General features: G+C 35.3%; 1 protein-coding gene and 1 pseudogene across 5 annotated transcripts; one reads left to right on the forward strand and one right to left on the reverse strand.

Moving 5' to 3' along the window:
• Window positions 1–931: 931 nt before the first annotated feature.
• LOC120083922 lies at window positions 932–2,534 on the forward strand (annotated as a pseudogene).
• A 396-nt stretch (window positions 2,535–2,930) lies between these two features.
• Window positions 2,931–23,085, reverse strand: LOC120082880 (E3 SUMO-protein ligase SIZ1). Of its 5 annotated transcripts, XR_005483326.1 has the most exons (18): window positions 22,868–23,085; window positions 22,570–22,692; window positions 20,964–21,089; window positions 18,501–18,543; window positions 17,964–18,036; window positions 17,570–17,735; window positions 17,257–17,387; window positions 16,856–16,933; window positions 12,722–12,809; window positions 12,564–12,639; window positions 10,130–10,203; window positions 9,929–10,036; window positions 8,815–8,976; window positions 5,954–6,058; window positions 5,799–5,879; window positions 4,516–5,722; window positions 3,390–3,762; window positions 2,931–3,311 (listed from the first exon to the last, which is right to left on the reverse strand). XR_005483326.1 is itself a non-coding variant. In XM_039038246.1 (17 exons), the coding sequence occupies exons 2-17, from the start codon at window positions 22,591–22,593 to the stop codon at window positions 3,623–3,625; spliced, it is 2,682 nt and encodes an 893-aa protein (XP_038894174.1). In that variant the 5' UTR covers window positions 22,594–22,692; window positions 22,868–23,085; the 3' UTR covers window positions 2,931–3,622. The 5 variants fall into 5 exon arrangements, 4 of the variants coding, with proteins under 4 accessions (XP_038894174.1, XP_038894175.1, XP_038894176.1 ...); XM_039038246.1 differs by having other exon boundaries at window positions 2,931–3,762; XM_039038247.1 differs by having other exon boundaries at window positions 2,931–3,762; window positions 22,570–22,703.
• Window positions 23,086–25,171: the final 2,086 nt, after the last annotated feature.

A 25,171-nucleotide genomic window follows, 5' to 3' on the forward strand; every position in this document is an offset into this window, starting at 1 on the left:
ACAACGTGTGCGGATAATGGGTCGTGGGAAGCCCTGCAAGAGGACACTATGCTCAGTATCGAAGGCATCGTCGTTCCCTTTCTTCCTTAGCAACCACTGGTTGAATTAAGAAAGGTCTTATTCACTATATCTCTATATTGCCATCGACTTCTCAAGGGTACTCTTTTTCTCCCATCTCTCCATTATTAGATTTGTAAATGTTCCATCCGTTTGATTTATTGTGTTATGTGCCTTGGCCTCTAATCTTCTTATTGAAAAAACGGTTTTGTTGCAATGTTCATCAAGTTAAATGCAGGGTTTCTCTGTTGAAAAAATTTTCATGACCATCAAACTGGATTGGTGAATTAATAATTTTGTTGTTTTTACCTGACCCAAGAACTGTACTGTCGTGTAATGTCGTCATCTTCCCAACTTGTGTTTGTTCTCTGATTATGTTTCAATGGATCTAAAGAAGTATCTTCACAGTTATTTTAGAGGATTGTCTGGTCATCCAATCCAACCTCCATGTCTTTTTTAAATATCCATGACTGTCCAACAGCTTACACACTCCTCCACTAATATCACAGGATAACCCATCTGACCCTACAACATTTAAGTGTCAAGGAAACTCCTAAGATATTAAATCCTAGGTAGGTAGCCACATGGACTGAACCTATGATCTCTTAGCCCTTTATCGATTGGATGTTCCATTATTTACCACTAGGTGGAATACTCCCTTATTTACCACTAGGCTACCCAATCCAACCTCCATGTAGTGGATGAAATATGTGCTACCTCGAGTTTTGTCATAAGCAAGGATGATTTCAATCCATAGAAACTATAAACGACGGTAGAGATGAAGATTTTGAGTGGAAGGTGATGGAATGGAGGTTTTGCTTTTTCTATCTCTTATTTTGCTTATCCTACCATGTGCAGCCAGGCAGCTGCATAAATGGATTTTCAACCAGGTCGAATGGCTGTTGTGGCAAAACTAGCTGAGGCTTTTGTCAGGGAATTCTTTGACCAAAATCCACTCATTCATATTGGTTTTGGTGACTATAAAAGGTTGAGTGGCTCATTGCTTAGCAGATCTTGGTGGAAGTAGAAGTACTGAACCCCATGTTAGTGCTTTAATGGGTAGACTGGAATGCTTAGATAAAGCATCCTTGCAGAATGGTATGGAACTTGTCCACAGCTATCTAAATCAAATTTCATCATATGAGCATAGAGAAGTTTTAATTTCATACCCTGCTCTTAATTCCTGTGATCTTGGGGACATCATGGACTTCGCCACAATGAGAAAAATTAAAGTGGCTATTTATCCTATTTTTTTTAGTTGACCAGCTAATAGAACTGACCACAAAGGAAGCTTAACAGAGAATACAGTTATGAAACAGAAGTTCAAAGTAAAATTACCATTGCAAAATTCTATTTGATATTTATACATATGGAAGTTCTGTTTCCTAAACCTTTATGAAATGCTTTCCTTGTGTATAGTACCACTTCAAAAGGTTGTAATTGGAGCATGCCCCACCTCCCCAGCAATGGCAGACTCTGCAATGCCTAATTTGATCAAGATGGCTTTACAGAAAGAGCGGCAGAGAGTTCTATTGCATTATGTTCATGCCAGAAGGAAGCTAAAGTTGGACGGGGCTAGACTTGCCCTCGATGCAAAGCACGAGTTTCTAAGCTGCCACCAAAGTTTCGGATTTGTGGATTCATATTTATCTCCTCACTCCATTTGGCTAGGTCTTATCATCATCTCCATCCAATTAACTACTTGATAAAATCTATGATAAAGTAGTTCATGATCCACGACATCAACTACCAAAAGTTTGCTTTGGATACCAAGAAAAGCCTCATGAACTCTGGTAAGAACTCAAATAAACATGATATTTGGAAGCTTTCAATTTCTTTTTATGGTAATTGTTGTTGTCTTTTAATAGTAATACTCATTCAAATGTACTTTTCATTTCAGGCACAGGTAATAACACAGGCTTCTGTATTTCTTGCCCAAAGTGCAAACAACATTTCCTATCTTGATTGTGATATTTATACTCGCAAGAGCTTGCACAATTGTCCTGGCTGCAAGAGCTTCGGCGTTCCAAATCAGACTTCTGACGGATGAACATACAATTGCGGGTGCAATTGCTTGGTCCTAACCAAATTCAAACTCAATATTCCATATGGCTATGGCAATGCTTTGTACCACTGTTTACAAAGTTTCAAGCATGTCTTTCGTGTTTGGGCAGCTCCTAAACCCATTCCATAGAGATGCAAAGCTTATGGACTACATTTTGATGCCTTTGTTGAAATTGGCTTGAAGACAAGATTTTTCAAGCTGGAAGGCTGAAGTCTACTTTTCTTATAGGCCGTAGTGTGGTGATTTTACTTGGGGTGTACCCAAAGTTGACCCCCAATAGACGATTTCCATTTTCACGAGGCTTTTTAGGAACTTGATTTCAATTATCTGATATTAATTTGACATTTTAAGTTATTGAAATTGTTTATGCCAAATTTTCATTGAAATATAAAATGTGTGAATATAGAACAAAGTTATTTTCCAATCTAGAAAAATAAATAAGTAAACTTATTTGATAAACAATAGTCTGCACATATTTAAAAATATTTCCATCAATTGTTTCAAGTAGACATTTTAATTAGTTTAAAAACAAAATGTTCATTTACTCAATTTTTTTTAATAATGTTTCCAGATATATCAAAATTTTGTAAAATCGATATTTCTTGGACGACATTTTAAACATATTGTATGAACCATAAAAGATATTGCCAATGTTGCGACCATTAGTCAATAAGGTTGTACTGATCTAGTCTCTCAAATGCATATCATATTGACTCTACGGGAATTTTTAGGGGAAATGGAAGTGAACGATGAGAATGAGAAAGGAAATTTCTTTCAAATATATACCTTAGGAATGAGCCTAGAAAATAGATACACAAATTCCTGAACGATTTTCATTGGCAATGAAACGATCAATGTATTTCGAGTTGTCGGTTTCGAAAACGTAACAACAAAGAAAGAGGGGCAGCAACCACTCATTACATTACCAATGCTTTGATATGACAATAAACTACCTTACCCTTTGGAAATCTAGAAAGGTTAGGCCAATTAAACATTAAAATTTTCTTTCTGGTGTAAAATTAATTTCTATAAATAAACTAGATCTCAATCAAAGATATTTACAGCTAATTGCTCTCATCGCAGAGGAAAAAATTTGTATTACATGACGGCCACCAAATTTCATATGACCACATCTCTCTGTACAGTTTAACCGCACCGGAACTAGAGGCACACAAGTCATCCGACCAACCTGCTCTCTCATAAATCAAATTAGGACTAGGCATCAGGAGCGAAGAGAATTGAAATTAGGGTATGACATATCCCTTACCTATTTCCAAAATGAGTGGTCAGATTCCTTCCGCTAGCTTCGTTCCACGACGATGGCTCGCTTATGAGCACAATCAGTGTCATCAACTTTCTTACCCACAAAAACATTGAACATACTTCAAAGTTTGAAGATGAGATGGACCAAAATGAATATTTACGGTCTTGTCTTGCCTATCCCCAGAAAAAATTCAAATGAGAGCAGCAACAATTCTTGGTCACCTAAAAGTCCATAGCCTACTCTGACTCGGAGTCTATAGAAAAGCAGATCCGCGGTCGGACAGAACGTTTCTGGCGAGGGAAGGAGAAAGGACTATCTGATCTTTGCCTACTTGCTTTGTCATGTCTAACATCATTCATTCCAAGAAGCAGAGAAGCTGATGCAAGGTTATAGTTAGCCTCAAAATCAAGAATACACCAGAACTTTGAATAAAAACAAATGCAGAAACGAGAGATAAATTAAATAGGTTTTTAAAAATTAATAATAAAAAATAAAATCAGAAACATTATTTCATTAATGTGATGAGATGTACAAAGGGTACAGTAAAGCCTCCGCAAAGGCTTAATGAAAGTTACCAAAAGACCCTTCACTGAGTATAATTTCAGAGATCGTTCGGGAATGTTCTTTCTAAAGTAAATCACAAGCCAGCAGCATCATGAAAAACGGCCAGAAAACATGTTATGCATAAACAAACCACGATGCAAGAACTAAATTTTGGTCAATGGGCATGTTTTGCCTGCAAAGTGTTTTATTCTTCTTCTATTTCTTCACTAATGTTTTATGATTTTTTACCATATCAGTGAGAAGTGTTATTTATATATTTGTTTCACCTTTCTTTTGCTCCACTTCACTGATCATGTCCATTTTCGTTTGGATTTACCAATTTTTTTCAAAGAGCTATTAATTAATCTATATTTTTAGTTCTAATTGACCGCTTGAAAGATGGGAAAGCTATGAAAAAAGAGAAAGTACTTAATTACAAAAATGCTACTACCTAAGCATAGCTCAATTGGATGAGACATATTTCCAACCCTTGGTTAAGGTATATATCCTCAACCAACAGATGGTTTGAATTGAAATTTAACCAATCTTCACAAATGCAACAGGAGAGGGAAAACGGAAAACTGACCAGTATCAGACAATGAATTGATTTCCCCTCCTGTTGAGGGAATATGCTGTCTTGAATTTAATCCCTTGGAGGTCCTGGACTCCCCATTGCTACCACCGGCATCACCCCCAAGCCTGAGAGAGATCCAATCTTCAGTATGAACACCATTTGATACATCAGCCTCATCTCTGAAATCAGACTGCATAGGTGCATCCGAAGGCCTTGTAGGAAGAAATATTTGAAGAGATGGATCATCACCGGCAAAAGCTAAGGTATTATCAACCAAGCTGTCATTTATGTCACCATCAGTACGGCCAATTGAAGAACCTGGAACAAGAGAAGCAGGACTTATAGCAGCCTCTTGAGTAGCTGCATATCCATTCATGGTGGAACAATTAATGGAATTATGCTGCAAGTCAACTAGAGCATCTGATACATCTGGATCAGAGCTAAACAATTGGAAGCCAGCGCCTCCTTGAGTTCCAGGAGGTAACCAAACAGGCATGCCAAATTCATCATCATGGGAGTTAAAAAGACCCAAGCATGAATTTCCAGCAGATAATAAAGTTGGATCTTCAGGATATGCATCTGTGAGTCCAGAAGGTGGCATGGAGAAAGGAACTTCACCTGCATCTGTATGGTTGCTTGGATAAACAGTTCCAGGTGAAATTAAAATGTTATTGTCATCATCTGAATCACTTAGAACAATGACTTCACCTACTGGAGCAATTGGAGTTTGTTCAGTAAGTCCATACGTTGAGTCAACATTTAAGGAAAGAGAATCCAACTCAATCCCATTATTAGTAGAGAAATCAAAGTTTACACCACCATCTTGGTTTACACTTGGATCTTCACCGTCCCTACTGCCGGTGGCACTGCTGCTCATTGGGATAATCTTCTGGTCATGGCTCCCATAGTTATCTGGTAATCTACTACCAGAAGTGAAAGTATTGATATCTTCAGTTCTGCTGACTTCCCAAACCCCATTACTATTCTTCCTGATGCCAAGTTTCAGACCACGGTCTGATCCACCTTCCTGCTTTATCTGCTTCAATGCTTCCATCTTTGGTTTAACTTCCTCGTTTGAAACACACACAATGCCCTCAGGGGAATGCCACATGCAAAGATCACCAAGATCCCTGCGCTCACTTTCAGTTTTTGACCTCACACGCCAGGAACCATCAGGTTTAACTTCAATTTCTGTAACATCTTCTCCACAATGTCTCATCTGTACACCCATAATACAATATCATTAAATCAATTCCATTCAAAAAAATGTAGATGAAGAATGCATAAGGCAGTACCAGAGCTGTTATACGGTTGAAATAAGGGTCTATAATAACATTCTCCAGTGCATAGTTCTTCAGACAAATTGGACACTGCCACTGCAGTAAAAGTACAAACAGTTAAATATGAGATGAGAACAAGATTTGATTAAGAAATTGATTAAGCAACTTGCCTTCCTTGAACGCTGATTCAATTCTACAAACACTTCAAGATCAAAGCATCCCATATGAGCACAAGGTTTAAATCGTCCAGCAATCTTCATCCTTGAGCCACTCATCTAGAGAACGGGAGCATAGAGAGGAAAAATACAGATTACTATCAATAAATGACTTCTGCCACACAAGAGTATGCTAGTTTCCAAAAAAGATTAAAGATCTTTCTTGCTGAAAAATGAATTTGCACACTAGCTTCAACCATCTTTCCTCGTGTGTTTTTAAATGCCCAACGCGCACTAAGGCGTAATGGCTCTCTGGAGCCTAGTCGCAAGGTGTACAAAAAGGCGCGGACTTTATTCTGTGAGGCGCAAAAAAGAGAGTACAATGGAAAAAAGGGACCCCAAACACAAAAAAAATTTGCATTTAGGTCTGGTAAACGTGATTCTTTTAATTAATAAAGAAGGAAAACCCTTAATTATCACTATTTTTTAAAAATAATTGAAAAGCCCCAAGACGCAGAGCTTTGATCCTTGGGGCTTCACAAAAGGCGCACACCTGAGGCGTGCCTTATTTTGTGAGCCTCGCTTCTCCAAGACGAGGCGCCAGACCTGCGCCTTGAGCCTATGCGCACCTGGTGCCTGAGAGGGCTTTTTGAAACACTGCTACATAGTTAATTGAAATAATGAAAAGATACTAAAATATAAAGCTCCACCAAGGAAAAAGTGTGCAATGTTCTTCAAAACTATGAGGAACCTGGCCTCAGATGTACGTATATGGTACAAAAAAAACCTTATGGTGCATAGAAAAAGCTTAATACTCAACATGATCCACTTTATTGCCCTAGGTAAAGGGACTTAAAAATTGATAGTCAACTGTGCGCGGAACCAATAATAAGATAATCGTGACCATGTCTGATAATTTTGAACCATAGGTTCTCAATACCCAGATGGCTAGATGATCTATTAGGCCAGTCACTTGGTTCCAAACTATTTTCCAATATGGATTAGATCTCCATATTGTGATCATCAATTATTATTTTCATCGTTTTGTTATCGGATAAGAAACAATTCCATTAATAAAATGAAATTATACAAGGGGTGAAATAAAAACCCCATCCAACGGAGGTTACAAAATCCTCCAACTTAGATTAAAAAAGTGCTCGTACCATGGACAAAAGGGGGAGACATTTTTGTCACCATGACAGCCAAAACATAATGAGATTCAAAAAGGAGTTCTTAGGTCTTTCTTATTTAAGAAAATACAGTGGCTACTCTCATTCTCAAGCAACCAAATAAAGGCTATGTCGAAATGAAGCCAAAGCCAAGCCTATTATCATTATTTTGTTCTTGGATAAGAAATAATTCCATTGATAAAATGAAATTATACAAGGGATGAAAACCCATCCAAAAAAACCTCCTCCAACTTCGATGAAAGAGTGCTTATTCCATGGGAAAATTTTTACACCATGACAAAGCCAAAACAGCGAGATCCAAAAAGGATTTTTGATGTCTTCTTAGTTAAGAAAATTCTGTGGCTACTCTCATTCTGTAGCAACCAAATAAAGGCTATCAAATAAGATAAAGGATAACCAAGCAGTGATATTGGTCGGAGAAACCACAGACCATCCAAAGCTAGTGAGGGAAGCGCAAGTATGATTCATTGTCCTTTTTGCACCATTGGCACCAGTTTGGTGAAATGGCCATCCAGGGATGACTAATCCTCTATTTCCAGATGAAGAGTATTGGGGCAAGAATGACTGAGCTCCCAAGGCAAGAACTTGAGCTCTTTGAGGAAGAATTCCTTCATAACCATTTCCTCCCAAGGTACCCTAAAAGGTAAATTTCTTCTTGAGGGAACTTGTATATATGGGAATTAACATGCATGACACTATCCAAAGAAGACTCCCCAGTCACACCCTCCCCCCTCTAGACAGTGTTCTATCGTGAAAAGGAGTTACATCTCAAAGTCATTCTTTCTTTAACTTGGATTGCACTTAATTGATTGGATGTGTAATCTCATGCTCTTACCTACAACTGGACAGCACCCTCCCAATTGAAAAACCCACCTCCTCATATTCTGTAATCTCTTGGGGTCTTCATTTAAAGAAACAGAAGACCGGTACAACGAATTAGAGCTTTCTTCTGGAACATGTGGTCTGAAAGAAAAAGAATAATTTTAGCAATTAGTAGAAGTTTTTTTTTTTTTCCTGTCTCTGGATAATTTCAATTTTGTTGTCTCCTGCTTCGTCCAGAATTTATTTAGAGTAAGTCTTTCAGGTCAACAAAGATTTCCGTTTCACGTTTGAGTAGGCTCTCTTGACCCTCCCTTTTTAGATAAGAGGGCAGTTTTTTTCTTTTTATGAGAACAATAAAATCTTTAGACGGGTTGAGAGATGTTGGAAGGAGTCAACCACATTTAATTCTTCTTCACAGCTGTCTGTTAATTAATTTTTTTATAATCACCAGCTTGTCACATTCTCTTAGACCGTCTTCCATTGTTATAGCTTCTATTGGATCCTTTTTTGTGGGCTTGAGTTTTGCATCCCCTCGTATATTTTTTGTATATTTTTTCATTTTTCTCAATGAAAGTTTGGTTCCTTGCCAAATAAACAAAACAATGATAGTCTAAATCCTCTTAATGCACACGAGAAGAGTTTTTTTGTGTTCTTTTGGGGTTTGGCTATCCCTCCCCTTCTGTAGCAATTTCATTAGTCCAACCCCAGTGAACCTATGAAAGGTGTTTATCATTTCACTGAGAAAATGAATCTGCAACAAGCATAATCCATAAAGGATTGAGAGTCCCTCCCCCTTCTCACAAATACCCCAAATGATAACCATGATAATACAATGTCAAGACTAACGTCTAGCATGAGACTTACAGGACAGCGTAGATTAACCCCAAAAAATTCTGCAACAACCTCCAAATCACTGTCACTATCAGCATTATCTGCCGTGCTCCCACCACCAATGCAGCGGCAAATACGGGCAAGAGCATCTTGAAAACGTTCACCCTCTGAATCCTTAGGGATCATGCTTAGAATCTAGAGAGGAAAAAACACATGTAAACAAACAAGTGCAAAGACAACCAAAAAAAAAAAGTAGAAATTAAAATCCTAGCAATAACAAAACACAAAACTTGTATTATCTTTTAGCTTTCTAGATTTTTGGTATAGCATACAAAATACATCATGCCAGATATCTTTACACCAGAAATTCTTTTGTAACTACAACCTTTTGATGACTATTAGTTATTGGAAAGCCCTCCTTTGGAATATAACTTTTGAAGTTTCGAGGAGGAGGAGGAGGAGGAGGAGGAGGAGGAGGGGGGGGTGGCAAACGGCAATGCTGGTGATAGACAAAAATAAAAGTAGAAATGAAAAAGAATACAAAGACGTGCATTTGTAACATGTCTCACTCCCCTCTCCTTTATAATATGGGAAAAGCATCCAACCTTTTTTGCTTCTCTTTCCAGCCATCTCCCTCACTAAATACACCCAACTACAATTTACCTCTCACAAATAATGCCCAAAAAGCTTATCCCTCGTGATAGTCTCAAGCACCACTTTCCTAATAGCAAAATTCTTATAAATAAAATCTCAAACGCCTAAACATCCACCAGTTTAAGGCTTAGTGACCACACCCCATCAACCCAAGAAGCCTCCATCACTATCCATCCCCTTTTACAACATTTTCCCAACATCTCCATCTATCTTTTTGGCCGTAGAAACTAGTAACTTAATTAGAAAGATAAGTTTAATTCTATGAAGATGCATGCATAACAAGAAATGACAGTGTATAAGAATAAAGAAGACATACTTATGTCTTAGAAAATTGCACGATTAGAAAAATGTGCTGCTTCATATTCTAAATAGGCTAAAAACATAAAAGGTGCTCCAAAATGATACCCAAAAGCCAAAACCCAGTCAGACATTTAACAACTATGGTTCACATTCTTTTAGGGAACAGACCATTTCATTAATCCAGAAAAGTTACCTGTTGAACAGTGCGACGTTTCACAATCCGAACCCCTAAACAAAAGGATCTAGCATCACACCCTGTTAATGTTATCTTATTCATTCCATCTTTTGTGCATGCTGTGATCTGAAAGAAGAAAAGACTCAGAAAGATGGGAGTTAGAGAATATAATTGCTCTACTAGAATACAGGAAAATCTCAATTTAGCATGAGAACTCACAATTGGGCCATCATCACGACCATTAGCCCCCAAAAGTTGAGAGCCGGGCCTATTAATAGCACGAACAGCTAAACCTGTGAAGCCATTACAATTGGTTCCTCAACATTTAATGAACTGTCCTACTGCAAAAAGATATCCTCGATCGTACGTGCATAATGCAACAAGGAATTTATCCAGAATTAAATGCAGACCTACTTAGTTACAAACTTACAAATATGATCTATGATAGATAAATACAGTCACAAAACTGACAATTATATAGTTTGGATACATAAATAGATAAATACAACAAGTAAAACTGGAAATTATGGCCACGTTTGATAACATTTCTGTTTCTTGGTTCTTGTTTTTTTTTGAGTCTTCTGTTTCTTGGTTCTTGTTTTTCAAAAACTAGAAACAAGTATGTGTTTGATAACAAATTCTATTACTTGTTTCTCCGAAAAAGGAAACAAAAATATAAACTTAATTTATAACTGTTGTTTGTTTGTTTCTTGTTCTTTTTCTCCTTTATTTCCCTTTTTGAAGTTCAAATAGAAGTTTGGTTATATACGGTAAAAATATATAACATACATAAAACTAAAACATATAAAAAGCAATTATCAAAAGCTAACATTACCATAAATAAGTCCCTAGGCAAAATTAACAACCATAATAAAATTGTTTATATCCTTCAAATTTGATCTGCAATGTTTTCTCTCACTCGAGTTATTCATCTTAACTCAGGTTTGACTCAAATCCAACTAGATTATAAAACTGGCACCAAGTGTACTAAAAATTAAAATAGAATATAAAATCAAGTTTCCCAACCAAAACTGACCAAACCGACTTTGGTTGGTCAATTTAGTGATATATGTCAGTCAATGTCGGTTTTGCCCATAGAAAACCTGACCAGTCGATCAGTCAGCAGGCCTAAAAATAACTCAAGATGATCAATCAGCAAGCCTATATATGTATATGTGTGTGTGTGTGTATATATATATATAACAATAAATAAAACAATTGCATTAAAACCAACTTGTTTGCCAACTTGTTTTTATCTTTATGTAATGATTACCTATAGTTACCTGGTTTCTTTTATCTTGAGGATAGTTTGTACAGAAAGGATGAGAGCGCTAAGGGGGTGTCAACCCAGTTGAGATGCCCGGGTGCACCTCTTGATCCTTAGGCCTTTTTGCTCTTTGTATAATTCTCTTGTACTTTGAGCATTAGTCTCATTTGATTTATTAATGAAGAGGCTCATTTCCATTTCAAATATATATATACACACACATACATTTTTTATTACTTTCTTCACTCTCCATTTCCTCCCTCTTTTCATTTTTATTTTTAGTTTTCTTCCTCCTCATTTTTCTCCCTTCTTCTATCTCTTTCTCCTTTCTCTCTCCTGATTTTCTTTTCTTTTTAGTGTCTTCCACTAGAAGAACCAAGAGCCGCCAATCTCCCTCTCTTCTTTCTTTCTTTTAGTGTTCTCCTCTCCCTTTCTTCTTCCATTTTCTTCTTTCTTTCATCTGGTTTCTCCTCCCTTTCTTACCATTCTTATTTTCTTCATGCCATTTTCGTGATTAGTTTGTTGGAGTTGGAACACGGACCAATACCGATCCAATCCATCGTGTTAGCACAGTCATGTAAAATTTGCCAAGTAAAGAACCTCCCTTACCTGGGGATCTTAAGCCTCCAAAACACTAAAAGGGTCGATACTCCTAAGGGAGAGATCAACCAGACTACAAAAAGAAGACTTGCACAGAATCCCTCTAAAGAATTGGGGCTCCTTACATCCCTTCTCCCACGCCTAAAGGAGTGACCCTCAAGCGAAGAAAGAAGAGGCCACGTCCATCGCTTCCCTATTGGAAAGAGAGCGACGAAACCCGAAATAAAAAGAACAAAAGTTCCTAGACCACAAAAGGAAGTCAACAACAAAATGATTTTGATTTTCGAGGGACAACAAATGATAAAGATAAGGAAACAAAGTACAACAAGGTCTCTCCCCACCCAATGATCTTCCCAAAAATACGTCCCTTCCCTCCCCTCCAATCCCCCACCCCACCACACCACACCACAGAATGGAGAAACATAAATATAATAGAAAAAAGAAACGGAATATAGAAAAACAGCTTCTAGTAGTTTCTTAAATTCATCCCCAATTTTAGAAACGTTTTTCAAATTTTGGAAAGAAGAAACGAGATGGATTATCAAACAAGTATGTTTCTTAAAAAAATTTAAGAAACAGAAACAACAAAACCCAAAAAAAAAATGTCATCGCAAAATTGGAAAACAAATCATCAACTTCAACTGCTTCATGCCCCGGATCACAAGTACTTTCAACAGCCACCTAATCTCCCAACATGCTCAAAAACCGAGAGCCCTATAATTTTGATACATAAAGCAACAAATTTATAGCATATCCTTGATTTTTTTTTAAAAAAAAATATCATACCATTAATTTGCAAATCTGCATATTGAGGCCATTGCATCCTGAATGGAACCTTATCATTCAAAAGCATACACCACGCCTAGCATAACAAAGACATACTTAGTCCAAGAAAATAATCAGTTTACAGGGAAAGAGATTCACCATATGATGCACTAAACAACCTGAACATCGTATTCCTGCTTAGAAAGTAGGTCCTTATCTGCCCTTGTGAGTTGAAACGTTCTATCCACACTCTGCATCGGATTTGTACTACAAATTTGTACAAGAGGCCCATCATGTAAAATACATAAAATCATTTCACATGTGATATGGAATGTGAGGAAGAGTGTAACATTAAAACTCAAATAAAAACCGAGGTACTACATGCAAAGTTCATACCTCCAAGATCAGAAGCAAGGAAAGAATTAATGTGAATGCAGAAATGTAACAATAACGATATGCATATTCGTTTAATATTTTTGGTAATTTTGTCCATGGTTTCCTAGTACTTTGAGCATCGGTCTCTTTTCATTTTATCAGTCAAAAGTTGTTTCCTTTTCTCAAAAAAAAAAAAGAAAAAAAAAGGATAATGATATGTGTATAGAACTTCCTTATTACGTAGATCTAGGCTCAAAGACCACATACTTTGGCTGCAAACAGGACTTCTAACGTTAAAATTGATCTCCCAATTTTTAACCTGACAGCTTATCTTGTTCCAAAGAAAACGAAGTTGACACGAGCTCAGTCTCTCACCCAAAAAAAATTAATAGCTCAACACCTCTTCTATGATAAAAACCTGCTGTTGTAACTAATGTGAACTTTAATCACCTACCAAATAACCAAATGATGAAAACATTGGTGCCGTATCAGAAGCCTCAAAAGCCTCTTTGCATATATATAAACCCAAAGAGAACTTCTTGATCATATGAAAAATGGTTAAGGTTGGTCAAATAAGATAAAGTTCACTTGACTCTAACAATTTTGCTACGTCTTTAATTTGCCAGTAGTCCATTTGAGCACAGATCACTAGGTAGAGGTTGTTTTGCTTGAGTGCAGCAATCAAGCCAATCACACACATAATCAGTGGTTTACACATAATCCAGCAAACCACACTCATGAGAAGCAGCTTACTTCAGCTCAAAGTTGATGAACACTGGCTGTAAACAGGCTCTTCTACGGACTGATCTGCCAAGTAGAACACTGTACCCTTGTCCCATAGAAAATAAATTGGCACTTCAATCCATGACTCAACACCTAATCTAAAAAGAAAACCCTGCAGTATAACTAACACAAACTGTCACCCACAGATTGACCAGTTGATGAAAAAGTTGTTTTTGAAACGGAAACTAGACTTTTCATTGAAGTAATGAAAAGATACTAATGCTCTGAATACAAGGAAACAATGTAATAGTAACAAAAAAATACAGAAGAACAAGCCATTACAACCAACAAGAAGAAACCAAACGAACAAGCTAATACAACTAGAAACCAAAACGAAAAATCTTCCAACCAAAGAGACGACTAGCAAAAACTTTCTAATCCAAAGCTTCCATCCGAGGAACTGACCAGCAGCAGGCGAGACTTGAAGCTTAGATGGAAAAGCCATTGACAGACTAAAATCAGACTAGCTTGCAAACATGCTTGAACAAAAGGCAATTAAGCAGAAAGCAGTCAAGAAAATGAGAGAGAGAAGAAAAAACAGCTTGCAACTTAGCTTTCCTTTTCTGAAGGAGAACTTGCATATTGAAACTTAACCACATAGAAAATGAGATGAAAAGGGTTGGTAATCCAATTAAAACACAGAAGAGAATTATTTAACCACATAGAAAATGGGTTTAGATCAATCAAATAAGATTTTAGAGTTTGCTTGAATGCAATTATTTCCCTTGCGCAAGGATACAGCAGAATTTCGACATTTATCGTGTTTGTTAAAAGCTCAGAACAGGATAGCTTCTTACAGGTTGCTTGTGGAGGAAGAAGCCAAAACAGAGGGTAATTAGTGAAGACCACAAATCTCAACCAGAGAAGAGAATTTGTCCAGAATCAAAGGAGAAGACACTAGTGTTGCTACTGTGATAGGCTCTAATCTAAGCGACTCATTGTCTTCACTTGAAAAATAACATGACTCTTGTTGCTGTGGTTCCTCTATAGAAGCTCTTCTCCCTCACTGCTTACATTTACAATTGATTCATCATAGTCCCTAGACGATAAAGCTACTCTGGGAGAAAGGGGGTTGAGTACCCCTTTCTGAAACTGAACGTTTGACCCAGGGAGAGAGATAATGGATTGCTTAAAAGACTTTACAGGATCCAATGACTGATGCGGCTTTGAAACGACATATAAGGCACTGATGAATGTGAAGAGGAAATCAAAAAACAAGTACAAGATTCGTCTAAAGCATCTGAATTACCCTTTAAGCATTCAAGGATAATGGGGAGTTCTTTCTTACGAGAATAATGAAGAGGGAAGGCTTTCATATATCTTGACCCTACTCACTAGTACTCACTGTCGGGTGAGGAGATGAAAAATTATGAAGAGTTCCCTTTGAATACTTGGCTTCTTCTAATGGCTCTCCTTGTGAAAAAGTGTCAACAATGAGAGAGAGAGAAAAAGGAATAGCCACATTAGGACCATAGACATCCAAGTCTTTCAAGTTAAGAAGCGGATCATGCTCTAAGGGGGCCTTTGAACAAACAAGTACTTCAAGATACAAAATAATTGCATAATCTCCCATTACCTATTGATCCTCTTTAAATCCACCAAATTTGAGAATTTTTTTAATGATAAATCGCCATGAAGTAAATTACTTGAATTTGGAGTGTCCACAGAAGCTATATCACCAAATCAAAGAGAGAAACTATTAATAATACCATCCTAAACATTAACTTCGGTTGGAATGAAGCCACAAATGTCTTTTTAACTTCAATTAAGCAGCTGAACAATCTATGAAATTGAGGATTTAGGCGGCAATGCTAACTAACTTGGCTAAATTTTGTACTATAGCTTCTAAGACGGATCTCTCCCAGTATCCTAAAGGAAAGTTTTAAATTGATAACCAACCTGCATTACTTTTAATAACCTTTGGATGAGAGTAAGTCCTGTTAGATCAACGCTCAAATTTCAGATGGCCTCCAAAAAGCTTCCATCTACCATTTAAATTGAGGTCTGAATAATCATCGTCAATATTTACTACAGCCTTATCATCTTTTTTTTTTTAAAAGAAAGAATAATCTTATTTATGGACTAATGAAAAAATGAGTTGCAGCTCTACCTAATAACCGATGAATTATGTGGGTGAAAAGGCAAAAGGCTAAATAATGCACTAATGTTGTCCCTTGAAGGTCTTTATCACTTGTTTCCTCCTAACTGGAAAATCTTTCACCATCGCTCTTCAGGAAAGTTTAGAACCACTCTTGTATGGACAATTATTGCTGACACTGTCTACAACCTTGTTCAATATGGCATTTGTCTAGATATCACAATCAGGAATTGAAATTCTTTGTCATGGCTCAAAAGTTTCTTGTCACAAGAGGAGCGTAGTCATAGTAAAGCCTTATCATCCATAATAGGATTAATATAAACTCTGGAAAGAAAATAATCCAAGGAAAACTGAACTTCCTTCAAAAAGTATGCAAGCGAAATACCACCAAATGAGATAATATTCAAATTCATACTTCCTTTTCTTTTCTTACTCAAAGAGAAGAAGAAACCTCATCATAAGAATTGAAAAGATTCAGCCTCCGAATGCATCTTGTTCTCAAAAGATAAGAGGAAGTCATTTACCATTTTCCCGAAAACTATCCAACCTTTTGGGAAAACTGATTGAATCGGGAATATGCAAACAAGACATCAGAACTTCTGCTGACTCCCAGGAGAACTGCTTGCATCAGGTAGATGGATAAAACAAAAAGAGAAATCACCTAGTTCAAGTGTAAATCAAAGAAATCACACTATTCAGTAATAGAGAGATTCATCTCCAGAATATGATCCTCATCCATTCGTTTTAAGTTACTTCCAACTCTTAAAATGTCAATATAACCATCCATACTTTTCTGAAAAGAAACAGAACATTTCCCTGACACAATTAAGTCTAAAAGAAAGCGCTCAACTCAGTCCACATATCATAAATTGAATTACATAAGAAATTATTAAGTCAACATCAAAAAGCAGCAACCGAAATGACATTACCATTTAAGTTTAAGCTAATATATTGTATCCATACATAAATATAAACGGTGTTTTTGGGTTTCATTTACTTTCCTAGAGGTGGGCAATATAGAATATCTTGAATCAGAAGTCAACGAATGTGAACTCACCCATCCGTTGGAATATTTGCGGACATTGTGGTTATCAGCTTTACGGGAAACAGAGGATGTGCAACTGAAACCCAAAAACTGTATTAAAAAATTGTTAGAAAATACACCACGAAAGAAGAAAATAAAACAACATTAGTAATTTAACTAGTTGGATATTTGAAAGGTGAATCTGGGAACCCAAAAAATTAACTCATGGTTGACGTGCATCAAACTAAAATCAAGAGATCCCTTATCCCTTATCTCTACATAGAGAGATACAAAACAAGCCAAAATAAATCAAACCGTATGAAGAAGATACTTTCAAGCAAACAATATACTTCACAGCCCTCTACTGCACAAATCCATACAGACATTCACAAACCCTATAGTCTAAACGAAAGACAACGGTAGTAGATACGTACGGGTCAGCGCGATTGAGTCGACAGATCTCACAATAGAAGTGTTCAGGATATGGTGGATTTCCTTCTGTAGGTTTCTCCGGAACTATAACACAGCTAATGTGCTGCCACACTTGGCACCGTGGATCCTCACACTGCCAAAAATAAATTAAATTTTTTTTTTAAAAAAAAATCTAAAAAAAAACACCCTGGTGAGCAAAATTAACTGATGCTTCAAGGCAGATCAGATGGAACCATGAAAGGGATCAAAATAAAAAAATAAAACATGGGAGGAACTTATAAAGAAAAATGCATTAAAAGGAATGGTTTGATATACCTTAATCATCGATTCTGTTTGCAAACCATTTCCACAAAGACACCGAACCTTTGTATCTAATTGCAAAGAATCATCTGTTTCACCTTTTACCTGCACATTACTGCTGTCTGAGACACCTTGACCCTTAGAAGCTAAATCCGTGGCCCCAGAAGAAACCTGCATCTTTCTGTACAAGAAAATCATACGAGTAAGAACATGAAACAAAGAAAAGATGACAGTGGGGCATACAAAAGGAATGAGAAAATGTGAAAAATAAAGCATCACTTTAGATGATTACAGAAAACACTACAAGATAAGATATATTTATGAAACATAAACGTGTGAAAAATTATTGAATCAAGAGAAAATTTGTCAACAAGAACCTTGAAGAAAAATATGACACCAGAAGACAAACCTGTAGGTGTCATCAACTAGCTTTGCCACTTGATCCTTGCCAACAGCATTTTTCTTTGCCCACATTTTTGAAACTGAAACAAATAATCAAATATTGATTATACATAAAAGACGAGTCTTTGTCTAAAAAATAAATAATAAACAAATAAAAAGACAGGTATCATCAAAGCCATAAACTAACTAAAACTTAAGTTCACAGAAGTAACATGATAGGGTCATTCAACACCAAATACCAGGAGAAACCACAAAATTGTTGGTTTTATTAACCAAAAAGAATTGTACGTGAGAACTTAACATTAATATACTGAACCACCAACTGGCTTTCCCTTAGTGCCTCTCAACCAAGACATGCAGTATGAAACAATCAACATAAAAGTGTAGCATATATCTAAGACTTCAACGTATTCCAGCAAAGAATTATGAAACAGAATCCAATTTATTAAGGTTTCCTCGTGGACAAAGGGGGCCATATAGTATTCAATTGTACAGCATATGTATGGTTATAAAGAAGAATATTATCAAAATTTATAAATCTTACCTTGTTCATCAGAAAGAATGGCTAGTATCCGCTCAACAAGGTCCTACAAAAACATACCAGACAATCACTAGAAAACATCTCATATTGTAACTTGTAATGCATAAGGTAGGAATTGGAAGGAATATACATCAATGTGTAACTCAACTTGATAAGCATGGAAACATATTTTGGTTGAACTTTTCCAGTCTTTCTTCTTTGGCAACAGATATTTTCGGTAAGAGAAGTCGGTGTGTGAAAAAAGTGAGAAAGGATATCAAACTCTCCTAAAATCAAGGAATTATCAGAAGGATTCAAACCTTCCCCCCAATAAGATCCCTTCCCCACCCCCCCAAATAAGTGTGCGAAGACCATAATGATGAAGCCAGAATTTTTTTTTTTTGTGGAAGGCCATTAGACCCTACAAGTGCACTTTCAAGGAGAATGGGGAAGTGACCCAAAAATTTTCTTGAACTTGCTGGATAGCATATTTGGTGGGGGGGCACCGATGCAAAAAACAATCAATGAAAACAAAAACAAGTTGCTCGTTCATATCGAACCACCATTTGACAGGGGAATATCAATGGGAGAGCTCCGAGACAAGCTTGTTAAACTTTTTCACAGGTGTGCTAGCAGGAAAACTCCATTTTAAACAAACAACCAAAAAAAAAAGGGTGAAAGAAGAAAGAACTTGTTATTGATAAAATAAAAAGTCAAAATGGTAGTTGATATCAATGAGAAAGCTCCGAGACAAGCTTGTTAAACTTTTTCACACATCCTGTGCTAGCAGGAAGACTCCATTTTAAACAAACAAATAAACCAAAAAAAGGTGAAAGCAGAAAGAAATTTTTATTTATAAAATCAAAAGTCACAATGGTAGTTGCTGCAACTTACAAGGAAGACACCCGACTAAAAGCCAACTATCCAAAAAGTCTCTAAACCTTCTACCATAAGACAATAAAATAAAAACATCAAAACAAACCATACAATGCTCAAGCTTACAATAAAACCAATGAGAACAAATAAAAGTGCACACTCCGAGGGCTTTGATAAACCCATCCAAGCCACTTAATAGAAAAACTATAACCCAAAAAATAAAATAAAATAAACTCATCTAACTACATTTGAATGCCCACTAATACACTCAGGACTGTTACAAATGCCTAATAAGTCGCACAGCTCTTGTCACAACTCCCTACTCCCCAGAAGTTGAAGCTGTCCGGATAACATACAAAGCCGAAGAGGAAGAATTTTCCTCAAAACAATCTTAATGAAGCATTCATGAATTTCAGCTTTGTAGTTCATTAGAAGTCCAAATTTATCGTAAGGACTGAGCAACATAAAAAAAAATCAAAATGAGCAAGTGACTTCTGCTGGCACAAACCCAAGATAATCTTTTGGAACTTTGATAATAACTCCCATACATTCAGATCAGTTCAGTTCAAGGATTTATTGTACAATAAATGAAATCCTCACATGCATCCCCATAAGGATTGCAAAACGTCCTTCCACAAGTTCAAAGGAAGATTATGAAATTGTAATCCAGCCTCAACAGTTGGGAATAACAGAGATTCACTCAAGGACTGCTCGATCCCATTCTTTGAATTTAATACAAAAGCCCTTTATATTTTGAGCATTAGTCTCTTTTCATTTTATCAATGAAAAGTCTTGTTTCCTTTAAAAAAAAAAAAAAAAAATACAAAAGGCCTCTATGAAAGACACACCCCCTACTTGCCAGAAGGATTCTACTTTCTTATACAAGTGACATCCTAGAAGACCTATATCTGGTTGGCATGACTAATAATAATCTGAAAAAAGCTCTTTCTAGAATCATCAAAGATCATATGCTAGACATACGAACACACTTTTCCTAGACAAAACCAAAGTCTCCCCTAATTAACCTCAACAACTGAATAAAGAATTCAACTTTCACAAATCACCAAACAGTGCTTTAAAAAAGTGTCTTGTCAAAAAGGCTCCCTCACAACCTCACCATTTCTTATTTGGGAAAAAACAAAAATAAATTATAAATAAATGAAGAAATATCCAAGAACCTTCATTTCTCTAAAGCCAAACAAACTTTTACAAAAACGCTGTACATAGTTCCATATTTTTCAAAAATAAAAATTTTGTTTACATTTTTCAATCACGCAACCCAAAAACTTATATACTACTTTTTTTTTTTTGGTTCAGTGACATCCAAACTCCATCGAAAATGAATTATGTTCATGTAGCATGCTGAGCAAAGAGTAGAAAAAGACAAAAACCATCATCAGTCGTTTCTCAATGCAGGAAAAATTATCTATATGCACCACTATACTATGTGAATCAAACAACACGTTCAAGTTGATAATGCTGAAACCAACAATTAGGGCTCTTTCTTCTAACAGCTTGCTTTTTGTCTTTTGAACCTTTGTATTGACCTAAACCCTCTTTGACTTCTTGTGTAGTACTTGACATTTCTCTGAACATGAGACCATTACTTACCAAAATAAAAAACAAAAAATAACCGTCAACATTCGGACAATTCACCTGCTTCTTTCCTTGCTTTGAGAGACCTAGTTGAGTGAGAATATCCTTGAGCTCTTTTATACGAAAATAAGCCAATTTATCCTACGAGTGAAAATGAAATAAGCACAATCAGAATTCAAATCAGTGGTATTAAAATTTCTTCACAAGATCCATATTGATCTAATAAAATCTGAGCAAGGAAGGAAAGGAAAAAGATATACTCGGTCTAACCAATCTAACGACCATCTAAAAATCCAATTTAATTATTAATCCTGATCTGGAGCTTCTTAAAGATGAATTAGAAGTTTGAAATTAAAGAAGAAGATTAACCAGCAAATAGAAAACAGAAATGACAAACAAAACTTTTGGACAACTAAGACTACATCAAAATAAGGAACAACCAATCTATCAACTACGGCAGAGAGTACACTTCATTTTATTAGTCTGCAAAACTAAATGGTAAGTATATCGTACTAACAAGAAACTAAGTAAAACATAAAATACATCATAGTTAACAAGTAAGAAGAATGGAAGGGACTCTAATTCATTCCTAGATATCATCTCAAATGCATATATAAAATGTACCAAAGGCAATATGCATCAGAAACTATCCACAATTTGAAGATAAACAAGCATAATATTGAATACCATCGCCCTCTTCTTAACTAGTATATGATAATCAATTTGTGAATCCCTTCTCAAAAGGAAAATATAGGAGACAGCATGAAAATTTTTCCAAATATTTTCATGGGTGGATATAAAAAACCACGACTAAAATCATAAACAAGTGTTCAATCTTATACTATACAAGATCAAAGTATTGTTCTAGTCTCCTAGATGAGTTGCATTCAGTTTAAGTCAAAACTAGACGTCTTCTCTTCTCAATTATGCAATCCTATACAGCATTGAAATTTAAAATGACCTGAAAATATGATGTAGATAGATTAGTTAAACAGTTGGATGGTATGGTACTACGACTACCTAACCAAACTACAGGAAACCCTTCCTAAATACTCAATTGGCCAAATGCTGCTATATCTAATTCTTTCTTTATATAAAAACAGAAGTCCAACTGACTTTCTATCATCTCTTAGTTTAAGACTCGAGGTTATTGTCCAATCAACAATACTTAACATCTGAACATTTATATTTGATAGTCAACAACTAGTTCAACAGTAATCCATGAACGATGTGAGAGCTTGAACGACACAATCACTCAAAAGGCTAGCCAGTTGATTGAATTCAAGGAAATTTTAACACTGTTCGTGTTCAACAATCACAGTAAACGTCCAGAGTGTAATTAGAAAAATGTAACAAACAAACTCTAAACTAAACTTGTGATATCCTGATCATCTCAAGTTAACAGAGAAAAAAAGTAACTAAAGCAGAGAAGCAAATCTCCAACGAATTTAGCTACACGGCATTTCATTTCACAAGTCAAAATCCACATTAACCTAACATTACATCAACAAAATCCTGAAGCAAGCCAAGTGACAAGACAAATGAGTATCCTTAAATTCATGTAAAAAAAAAAACATGCACAAAATCACAAATTGAACTAAAAACCAACATTAAAAAGTACCTTGCAATTAGCAACCAAGTCCATCCCTTCAAAGCAACAACCCACAAAATCCCTAACGATGGTATGCCAAAAAGACGATTTTAACAGTAACCCAATACACACCACCAACGCATGGCCTCAAAACTGCGATTGATCTCATGAAAACAACCAAAATTTAAAAAAAAAACAAAAAACAAAAACACAAAAACAAAACAAAATCAGATTTCACTTACAAAAATTGAAGCAAAATTTAATCAACAAAAAAAAACCACCAATTGAACAACAGATGGCGTATAAACAGATTACAAAGCAAATTTACCTAAAGGAAAATTTGGATTTGTACAAAGTGGAAGAAGAATTGAAAGCGGTATATCGATGAACAGAGGCTCGGGTCGCCCACGCCGACTTCCCCACTCGACCCTGTCCTTTAGCGCTAGTGTTTCTTTTTGACCGAAACCCCAACCAGAACAAATCCCCTCCAATTACAAAGTTCGGACTCATCGCCGATTATCCATTCCGGTTTTTGAACGGAGAACATGTCCGGGCTGCGATATGCTGTACTCGTGTGTAATTTTTCACGACGTTAATTTTTTTTTTATCATTTATCAATTTTTTTTTTTAATTCGACGGCCCAGATTTGAAGACGTGGTGTAGAAGAATGCCTCTGATTGTGCCACTTCATCACATTTCTATAGATGTTGTACCCACGATATTTCCCCGAAAATCAGAGAGGCATCTGATAAAAAACCAGCCGGGCAGACATTTCCGAGTCAAATAATCGTTTTTTTTTTATAATGAAATATATTTTACACAAAAAAAAAAAAAAAAACAATCATTCACCTTCCATTTTTATGACGGTAAATAAATTATGGTTGTGTTTCTCAAAAAAAAAAATAATAATAATAATTTAGGGTTGTGCTAGGGTTTGAGAAGGTAGAGTTTAGTCTAAGTTAGGTTTACAAGTGATCCATTCCAATTGTTGGAATAGTAAATCTATTTTATTTAATTTTAGTTATTTAGATTAAAATAAAATATTTTGATTGTCAAAATGACCAGCATAATACTTAGATATTCAAACCACTCGACAACCCGAATAACTCGACTATTCAATCTAAATTGGTTTGAGTTGAGTTAGTTTTATTTTTGGTTGAATTTTTTTTGGGTGTTTTTTTTCGACTTAGATTGAATTCGTGTTACACTTGGGTTAAAAGTTTTGGTTGACCTAACCCATTTCTAATATTATTAAAATAATATATTTATATTATAACTAATGTATATTGTTATGATGTTTGCTTGAAGTTTGTAATAAATATCTTGGATTTTGATATTTAACATTTGAGTTTTAATGAAATTTTAGTTATTAATATGTGTTATAAACAAACTTAAGTATTTTAACTTAATAAAGAATATATTAAAAAATGAAAGAAAAATAACTCGACAACCCAGGTTGTGTATCAATCTATATTTTCTAATTTATTATGATTATATTGGGTCACTTTATTTTTTTAAGTGCATATCAATACCACTGAGTTAAGCTCAATTTGGCAAGAGTCATTTTATTTTTTAGTATCCACTCTATTATTTTTATCATCATCTATATAAGTAAATAATTTAGGGTTGTACTAAACTTTTTTTTTTAACTTTTCAAAGGCAGGGTTTGATCTAGGTTATGATTTTTTTTTATTTTATTTTTTTTTTGACCATTTGTATGTAAGGAATTTAACCTCTAACTTTAAATAAGAGTTTTTTTTTATGTAGTCGATGTATGCTCATTTTAGCAAGTCTAAATTAGGTTCGAATTTTTTTTTTTTTTTTGTACAACTTGATTCATTTTAATAGGTGGAATGATAAATGTATACGATTTAAGTTGGTTAGTTGAATATGGTATTAGTTTTTACGGGGTGTAAAAGTATAATCCACATATTTAAGAGAATTTCTTTTACAATAAAAATATATTATGTTTATAACATGGTTGGGGAGTAACAAAAATAAAAAGAATTTATCCAATGAAATAAAATAAATAATTTGTTTGTCGATTGATATACACCATTAGTAATTTTCACGAATAAAAGAAATCGTTTTAATTAACCTATTAAGTTTTAATCTACCTAACCTAGTTTGATTTCATAAAAATACATATATATTTACAACTATTCAATGTTATGTTAAGTACATCTAAAACTTTTATGTTTAATAATATTACCTTTTTTTACTTCTGATAATCTTTAAGATAGAATTGCAAAAACCATATTGATGGTGCATGATAATAACTTCTCCAATTTCTTATTTAAGCATTTTAGTATGGTCCAATCTTTCTAACACTACAAATGTGACTACATCAAGTGTCAAACCACCTATAAAAGAAAGATAACAATAAAATCTATATTTTGAAGTTCAACATCCGTTCTAAGACTCAAATATCTTAGTCCACAATATACTCTTTATACCAATTTTACAATATTAGCCTATTTTACGAACTTAAAAAGTGTTTGAGCTAAAAAATAGTTCAAAAATAATTCTTTAGCTCAAATACTTTTTGAACTATTTAGTTAAAAAATAATTATTTTTTTAGTATGTTCTCGAGTTATAGTCTCTTACTCAATTATGTTGCATAATTAATATT

This window comes from Benincasa hispida, chromosome 8, assembly GCF_009727055.1.
Source record: "Benincasa hispida cultivar B227 chromosome 8, ASM972705v1, whole genome shotgun sequence".
Classification (NCBI taxonomy): Eukaryota; Viridiplantae; Streptophyta; class Magnoliopsida; order Cucurbitales; family Cucurbitaceae; genus Benincasa; species Benincasa hispida.

Excerpts from the sequence above, each read along its gene's own strand:
- LOC120082880 (XM_039038246.1), bottom strand. The coding sequence starts at position 22,593 with ATGGACTTGGTTGCTAATTGCAAG. Across the intron at positions 16,934-17,256 it reads CGACTCAATCGCGCTGACCC|TTTTTGGGTTTCAGTTGCAC; the intron begins GTACGTATCTAC and ends TTTTTAATACAG. Across the intron at positions 8,977-9,928 it reads AACGTCGCACTGTTCAACAG|ATTCTAAGCATGATCCCTAA; the intron begins GTAACTTTTCTG and ends TTTCCTCTCTAG.